Below are 9,200 nucleotides of genomic sequence, written 5' to 3'. Positions count from 1 at the left end.
AAGCGAGGGTTTTACTAGCCTAAGGGTTGAGACGGCCCTATGCTAAAATCCTGTTTTTTATAGGTTTCGTGTAGTTTGACTTGGGTGAGTCTTGTAGAGTTTTCACTCTTTAAGTTCAGATCAATGCATTGTTCCTTAATAGGATTGCATAATTGAGTTTAGATTTTTATTCTGTAGCTGTAAAGGAGTTTGGTTCACGTGATTTGTATTTGTTTCTGGGATGATTTGTCGTGCTAATGTGGTGTTTGTGGTTATGTATGCTACTATGCACCCATGATTTGCTCTTGTTTAGTCCTAGTAATTGTGATACCCTTGACATTGCATTATTCTGCTTGAGATTTGTATTGTGTGATGGTGCTATGTTCTTAAGGATGCACAGTTTATTGTGCTTTGCATACCATCTTTGTAGCTACCTCTTATTTTGTATGCATCTTTGTGGGTGTTGGCGATAGTGCTATATCTTCACCCCTCTTGGTTTGCCTTGTTTGAACTATTTATTTGCTGCAGCTTAAGGTTCAAGCCTATGAGCCAGACATGATTTAATTTATGCATCTTTCGTACTTACTTGTCTATTTTTTTTATGTAGATCTTTGCAACAACTGAATCCTCATTTCTTTAATGGCTACGGATCAAAATTCTCCTGAGCATCATGATCACGAGTTGGATCCAACAGAGAACAATGGCTTGACAGTTTTAGAAAACCAGGAACTTGATGACAGCATGGCCTTAACTGTCCATAACCATGAAATGGGTATTGATTCTGGGGACGATATCGGTGTCCATTCTGAGCTTATACCTTCGATGATTCAGGCTCGTGCATTACCAATAAGTTATAATTATGAGTTTTCAGAGGGACAAGAATTCCCTGATGCCCAGAGTTGTCATATGGCATTGAGGGATAATGCAATAGCACTGCCCTTTGAGATGCAGAGTATAAAATATGACAAGACCCGCTTTACTACTAAATTTGAGGGGATGAAAATGCAGTCAAAGCTGATCAAGTTCTTTTCAACCCACCTAAATCACTCAGGCCACCTCAGCGAACGCACATCCCTGGCGAACTCATTGAGGAGATCTTATAATGGCTCCCGGTGAAATATCTGTTGCAATGCAGATGTGTTTCCCGGTTCTGGAACATTGTCATCATGTCCAATAGTTTCATCAAACTGCACTTTCGCACAGCAACACACCGCTTCTTTCTATATGGGAAACATTATCTCATCAACACTGAATACTATGGCACACACCTTCTAGGACCCCGTTCTGAGAACCTTTGTCGCTTCAATTTTCCCGAAACTCGTATTCGCTTGGGACTCTCAAAGTCCAACCACGAAGTTGTAGGTTCTTGTAATGGATTGATATGCCTGACCCCGGTCTAATTATTACATATATTACTATATATTTATTTATGTTTAAATTATACACTAACAAGCTTCTACCGGGAGTAGAGCTGTCAATACGAGCCAGCCCAACCCATATAGGTCAGCCCGTACCGGTTGGGTTGAAAATGGGTTGCGTTATGTCAACCTGAGGTCTTGACGAGTCAGGAAAATATGAATCCAACCCGGCTCGGTACAAGCTCGCGGGTTGAGTGAAATAAATATAAAAAATCTGGATAATGGAGAAATTGGAATTAAAAATGTTTTATTTGTTATAAAAAATAATTTTAAATATATACTTACATAACAACTCATAAGCAAAAGGTTTATCAACGCAATTATTTTCTTGTCACATTTTTTTATAAGTCTGTCACATGTAAAATATAGTAAAAGAATTTGTGTCCAGGCTTTACCAACACAATTATATTACTGTCACATTTGAAATGAGATAAATAATAGAATAACAATAAATAAAACACAAAACGTAGTCTCAAATTAAAGAAATGAGAATTTCCATTTTTCTATCTAAAAATAATTCATAAAACTAACTTTGAATTAAGACAAAATAATATAATAATTTTTTTATGAAAAATAACTCTAACCCGCGGGTTGGCTCACTTGACCCACAGGTTGACCCGCCCGACTCGCGGGTTAAACGAGCCGGGTTGCACTAACCCAAGTTCTTTGAGCTAGAATTTTACCAACTCAAACCCAACTCATTTAGTCATCCCGTTGAGCTGGCCTGTGGGCCTATATGCACAGCTCTAACCGTAGTAAAGTATATTACTATAATAAGGGAAACAAAGAACAAGCACCTCAAGAAAAGGAGAAGCTATCTTAAAAAACAGCAGGAGGAGAGAACAACATCTCTACCAAAGCACACCCTCCATATACAACAAAAAAACATGTCAGAACAATCAACTCCTAAAAGGCTGACAGCAGCACCTAAAACCCCACAAAACCCCTAGGACAGAAACACCCAAAACCCAAGAGATCGCTCAAACCCAACCAGTGTCAACAACCTAGAAAACTAGCCCTATAAACCTCTACGCGCCGAAACTGGGCCGCAAGCTGGTTTAAGGCTTCAATATCTGAACATGAATACTCTAAGCCCAATTGTTTTCCCATCAAAAGGGCACTCCTTGCTCTAGTCATAACGCCCCGAGGCTCTAAGAATTCTGCCGGAAAAAGTATCAATTGTCGACCTTTGGAAGAGACCTCTACTTGATGGCTAGAAGAGGTTGTTAGGATTGCGACCACGACGGCAAGTGCCCTTTGCCTAGAGTCCTCGGTTCCTAACCACAACACAACTAGATAACCGAGCTTTGCCGACCAATTTCCTGGGCCACCCGCGTCTCCTAGGCAAAAGCATCCCCTGCCCAAGAGAGGCGCCAACCTCCTCCACAAAAATGGACTCCCTCTCCAGACCCACCAACCTCACAAACCCTTAAAGAAGGCATGTTACGCAGAGGAGAGGAAGCAAAATGAGACATCACCGCAACTGAATCAAGGGGTCATGAATATTTATGGAAAAAGGATTCCAGCTAGAATTCTATCCCCCCCCCCCCCCCAAAAAGACTACTGTGATCTAAAGCCTCCCTCCACAAAACCTACCAGTCAGAACTATCATCCTCCCCGCGCTCTCTATGCTTGGAAGCCACAGCCAATACCTCTAAACCCCTGAAGAGCATAGCTGCTCTAATAGTCCCGGGGATACCTCGTCGGTGCCACCGAAAGGGCTACTCCACCAACCCTTAGACCGTCAAGAACGCTGGTAGCAGAGAAGAAACGAACAAATCTGAAGCGGAATTGCCCCCCTTTTTTGCGACTCGGTTGAACAAAGACAGTCGAGATTTGTCTGAAAAGAGCGATCAGACCTCGAAAGTGATGGTAGCCAACTGCCTCCTCGATGCCGTCCATGAACAGAGTCGATCTTCTCCGCCACGCTCCGCCGTTGCTTTGAATCGACCCACCCATCTCAACCTTTGTTCTCCCTTACGCTGTCGCAACTCCACCATCTTTCGAACCCAGAGTTGGGCCACCATGAGCATCCATTGGTTCGCCTTCCGTGTCGATGCCTTCTTCCGATGTGTCTTGCTCCCCATTGCCGCCAGCCGCCATCAAGCCTGCTTGGGGTAACGAAACCCTAGCAGAGCAAAGCATTGCTATTTCATTGTCTATATCATAAGTAAATTTAGATTTCAACATATTTTTAATAACTTTATTAAAAAAATTATCATTAAATAAATATAAAATTACAGAATTTTTTTTTTGAAAGTTGGAGAGGGAAAGTATGTTGTTTGGGAAATAAAAAGTACTAATATTAGATATATATGTATTTGGTCTATATTTATTTTTGTTTGAATTACATGTTAAAAAACACTAACAGGAAGGAAGGAACATTTTACATAAAAATATTTAGGTGATAAAACTAATAGAAAAGTAAAATTTAATATAATATCAGTACTTTTATTATTATTCAAATAATAGGGTAAAGAGCTTCTATATAATTTTAGGACTAAATATACAAATAGAAGTTCAATAATCTGATACACATGTTTTCCGAGGGTAGTCCACAAATTTAATCAGACAATTGATGATAATATAAGCATTCTCCGTGACAGCTTCTTGCCCTGCATGCATGAACATAGTTTATTTAAGACAGCATTCATGGTCGTTTTTTCTACTTGCCAAAGATTACATGATCATTATCACCTTCACTACAGAATTGTGACAAACATAGTAATACGATATGAAAACACAGGTTGAAGCTATATAAGTACCAAGCACATCAGCAAGGAACAAATCATCAGTATTTGGCTATTTGTAAATACCAGATATTGCACCAGAATCTAGCAACAGGTACGTTGGCTAATGATCAAGATCCTTGTGAAAATTCTTATTAATATTGAAATTGATCCTTCGAATGATCCAAATTCTTTCCCACAATGAAATCATTAAGAGAAACAAAAGGGAAAGAAATCAAATCACTATAGGAGAACGTGAAATTCGCACTGAGTTATTGACCCATATCTTGACCCTAGTAGTTCTGATAAGAAACATTAAATACTACAACAATTGTAATTAGTAATTACCATTTTTCTCAGTCAATATCCCAGATAAGACTAGCAACAGACCATACAAAATATCTTTATCTTGAATATCTTCGGTCAACATGGACAAGCAATTCAGCAGAACTGGTATGAGCTGCAAAATTTGCAAGGAAACTTACATTAATAAAAGTAGTTGATCAAGAAAAGCCAACTCAGTAGAAGAAATTCTTAAGTGTGACAAATATATGTAATTGCTGATAGTTTAAATTTCTCAAACTAACCTTTTTAGCTTCACTTACTATAACAATCAGCGGAGTATCAGAGATGATATGTGCAAAAGCTCGATACAAGAAAGATCTGACATTGTAGAAAACAACAGTTTAGACATCTGTGGGCGTAAGGGAGATGGCAAAGAGAAAAAACTCCAGTTGAACAATTTATTGGCATTTTGGTAATATTGCATTGTTTCTATGTATCGGGGGATTGCTTTGTGCCTGATAGCACTCAATAAAAATCATCGTGATGTCTTTAATCTATTCATGACAACGCAGAAGCAAACCTTTTCCAATCCATGAGAGCCCACAAATGGCATTGGTTTGAACTTTGAAGTAATCTATCATTTGCAATGCCCAGGCATTATTCAGTAAGAACCATTTCACTCCCATTATCTGCTCCATTACATCCCTGCAACACATCAGTACTACAAACCCATATTTTTGTGCTGAATATAACATTCAGAGCTTCTTCCAAGGTAAGATTATTGGAGTTCTCTGCATCGCTGGCTTTTGAAATGAATTTGTTAATCATAGAACCCAAGGTCTGTGCAAGTGGAACAACACCCTTGAGGAGGGCTATTATAAATAAACGCAGAAGTCCTCTTATATTTGGAATATGTGTTTTGGGGGAAACTGCAATAGTTACTGATGCAAATAATGAAAGCACTCCTTCATCTCTAGGAGATATGTCATATTTTTCAGGAGTGAGGGGTGATCTTCCGACTTCATTGAACTGAAAGTTAGTGTGTGATGATATTATGCTGTAAGCTTTTTGAAGTATAATGTTTTGACTCTCCACAGAGCAACTGCCTACAGATATTTGCATAACTTTCATTATTGCATAAAGAAGACCCTGAAGAACAAGCAGAGGAAAAATCACCATTACTACTTGGAACGTCAATTGCCTTGAATGTACAATAGACAAGATGGATTTTAATTACGTTCATAAAATAACTAACAAAGATTAACACATGGTCACAGTTATATCAAACCTTTTTTCTCAAATGGGGTACTCAAATCCACATAATTTCCTGCATAATCCACATATTAGAGAAGTAAAAATGGTTTATCTTTTGCATAATGCATTTCAAATACCAACAAATCCAGAATATTGTAAACATTCTCTATTTCAGGATGTGACCTGTCACTAGCAATAAAAACATGAAGTTCTTGTCCAACTTCAATCCAGCTACACCCAGGACTCTTTTTCAGGCCCTTTTCTTTCATTAAGCCCCTGATATTTGACACTTCATCCCATTTTCCCAATGTTGCATACACATTTGAAAGAGCCACATAATTCCCTGAATTATTTGGCTCCAATTTCATTAACCACTTTGCTATGTAATCCGCAAGCTCAATCTCATGATTTCGCCCACAAGCATTAAGCAAGGATCCTAGTATATGTGCATCCGGAGGGCTTGGCATTGTGGAAATAATCTTCAGAGCTTCATCTATCTGGCCATCGTTAGCAAGAAGTTTGACTATGCAGCCATAGTGTTCGTCACATGGCTTCATCTGGAAATCATAGACCATATCTTTGAAAACCTCTAGGCCCTCCTTCACCAATCTTCCATGGCTGCATGCTGACAAGACACTAGTGAAAGTCATGTGATCTGGCACTAAACACTCTTTCTCTAAGTGTTTAAAAAGTGCAAGGGCTTCATTAGCTTGACCACACGATGCATATGCAGATATCATTGCATTGTATACAGGCAATTCCTTTGTTGAACAGATATTGAAAACCCACTTTGCACAATCCAAATTTCCACATTTTGCATACATGTCCACAATAGAGGTTGTGATTTGAAGAGATGGAGACATGTACTGCCTCACAACATACCCATGAATTGCCCTTCCGTATTTTAACAGTGCCATGTCTGTGCACGCTGAGAGAGCACAAGTTATGCTCACACTATTAGGCCTGATTCCCGCATCCTGCATTTGCCGGAAAACCATAACAGCCTCGTAACTAAGATTGTTTCGAGCCAGACCAGACATCACAGAGGTCCATGTGACCAAATTAGGCTTAACACCTGAAGATTGCATTTCTGAAAACATGTTTAGAGCCTCCACAACCTGACCATTTCTAAAAAAACTCAATATCACAGAGTTCCAAGAAACAACGTTTGCGGGAACACTCCCTAGCTGCATTTGATAGAAAAGTTTTAACGCCTCACCGCTCAAACCCATTTCTGCACAAGCTGCTAGCATTGTGTTCCACAACACAACATCTTTCCTTTCAGCAGAAGCGAACACTCTTCTTGCACATTCCACCCTCCCACATTTCGCATACATATCTACGACTCCACTCAACACAACCGCATCAGAATCAAAGTCGTTCTTGATGCAAAACCCGTGTGCCTTCATACCCAGTTTCGCATCTCTCGTATCTGCAGCAATAGCCAATAAAGACGACAATGTCACGAAGTCAAACCTCAAATTTTCTTTTCTCATCAAATAACACATCTCAAGTGCTTTCTCCACCATCCCAAATCGCACATAACTAGACACAATCAAATTCCACGTAACCACATCTTTCATAACTATGTTTCTAAAAACTAACTCAGCCTCCTCAATCAAACCAACCTTGGAATAGAAGTTCACAACGGAACTACCCAAAATGCTACCCATCTCCAACCCCATTAAAACAGCAAGAGCATGCCCTTGTCTTCCTTCCACCAACGCCTCCAAATTCGCACACGCTGAGAGGAAACCCGACAAAGTGACCGCATTCGGGTCAACACCACCCTCCAGTCTCATCTCCTGAAACAGCCTAATTGCTTCCTCGTTCATTCCGTTCTGCGCGTAAACCGCAATCATCGAGTTCCAAGCGACCACATTCTTCTCAGGCATTTCATCAAACACCCTCTCCGCATCCTCCAAAACCCCACATTTCCCATACATGTCAACGAGCCCGGTCGCCACATAAACGCACCCGTCAAAGCCCATCATCTTCACGACGTAGCCGTGAACCCCTTTACCGAACCCGAGCCAACGGAGGGCCCCGCAGGCCTTGAGCGCGTTGGGGACGACAAAATTGTCCGGAGAGAAGCCGTTTTCTTTCATCCGGACGTAGCTGGAGAGCGCTTCATGGGAACGACCCGTTCGGGCTTGCAGGCCCAAAATGGCGGCCCAGGAGAAGAGATTCTGCTCCGGTAGGTTGTCGAAGAGGCGGAAGGCGACGTGGGAGTGGCCGCATTTGGCGTAGAGGATGAGCAGCTTGGTGTGGAGGAAGTTGTTTTGGGAGAAGGAGGGACCGTTTTTTATGACGTGGGCGTGGATTTGAAGGCCGAGACCGAGGTCTCTAGCGTAGACGCATCCTTGGAGGAGTTCTCCGTAGATGTCGGGTCCTGCGGCGGTGGTGTTGCAGAGCGCGGTGATGTGGTGGTGGAGTGTGGTGTTTGGGGTGAGTTTCGGTGTGGGGTTGGGGGAGATTACGGTGGTTTGAGATTTGGAATGGGGAAGTTGTAGGGCGGTGTTGGGTGTGAGGGGAAGACAAGATATACAATGCATGGAGGTGGCGGTGGAGGTGGTGGTGGTGGTGGTGGTGAGTGAGTGACACGGACAGAAGCGGGAAGGGTATTGTGGTGAATAGATAATTTAAACGGCCATGTTGTTTCGGATGGGATATGGTGAAGATTAGGTGGGCCACACTTGTGGTCCCAAATTAATGAAATTATTCAGTTACCTAATTTAAATATCTGAAACTAATAGAAAAATAAACTTTAATAATATTTTAACATTACTTTTTTTTAATAGTTATAGAAGTAAGTATATATAAAAGTTCAAACAAATCAGAATGGAACAGGGATTAGAAAACATTATTTCATATATTATCATATATTTATTTATATTTAAATTTAAATTATATATTAAAAAGCTTCCACCAGGAGTAACATTTTTCACCAAACTACTTTCATGTTAAAACTTTTAGAAAAGTAAATTTTTCAATGATTTCAGCATATTTCTAATAACTTAATAAAAAAAATTATGATTAAATAAATATAAAAGTATGTAAATTGGAGAGTGAAAGTATGTTGTTTGGGAAATAAAAAGTATTAATATTTGATATATATATATATATGTGTGTGTATAATTGTATATGGTTTATATTTATTTTCATTTGAATTACATGTTAAACACTAATGGGAAGAAACATTTTACATAAAGATATTTACGTGGTAAAACTAATAGAAAAGTGAAATTTAATATAATATCAGTACCTTTTTCAAAATTTCGTAAATAATTTTAGGAGTCCCTCCATTATATGGAAAAAAATTAGAAGTACATATATTCATATTATGAAAGTTTTATAAAGTGAAAATATGTGTATTGTCTACTTTTATTATTATTCAAATAATAGGGTAAAGTGTTTTTATATAATTTTAGGACTACATAAATAAATAGAAGTTAGATAATCTGGTAAACATGTCTTCCGACTTCCGAGTGATTAGAAAATATTTAAATTTATATATAATCTACTTTCAAATGTG

The 9,200-nt window shown here is 39.4% G+C and overlaps 1 protein-coding gene across 2 annotated transcripts; it reads right to left on the bottom strand.

Annotated features, from left to right (window-relative positions):
- Positions 1 to 3,908: 3,908 nt before the first annotated feature.
- Positions 3,909 to 8,308, bottom strand: LOC130725524 (pentatricopeptide repeat-containing protein At5g55740, chloroplastic). 2 transcript variants are annotated; one of them, XM_057577596.1, is made up of 5 exons: positions 5,700 to 8,308; positions 4,992 to 5,560; positions 4,714 to 4,789; positions 4,475 to 4,586; positions 3,909 to 4,012 (listed from the first exon to the last, which is right to left on the bottom strand). In XM_057577596.1, exon 1 carries the CDS (start codon positions 8,218 to 8,220, stop codon positions 5,755 to 5,757), a length of 2,466 nt encoding a protein of 821 aa, XP_057433579.1. In that variant the 5' UTR covers positions 8,221 to 8,308; the 3' UTR covers positions 3,909 to 4,012; positions 4,475 to 4,586; positions 4,714 to 4,789; positions 4,992 to 5,560; positions 5,700 to 5,754. The 2 variants fall into 2 exon arrangements, with proteins under 2 accessions (XP_057433579.1, XP_057432953.1); XM_057576970.1 differs by having other exon boundaries at positions 4,992 to 8,308.
- Positions 8,309 to 9,200: the final 892 nt, after the last annotated feature.

Source organism: Lotus japonicus, chromosome 1, assembly GCF_012489685.1.
Source record: "Lotus japonicus ecotype B-129 chromosome 1, LjGifu_v1.2".
Taxonomy (NCBI): Eukaryota; Viridiplantae; Streptophyta; class Magnoliopsida; order Fabales; family Fabaceae; genus Lotus; species Lotus japonicus.
The sequence above is the reverse complement of the archived record's forward strand: the minus strand, read 5'-3'. Positions and strand labels throughout refer to the sequence as shown.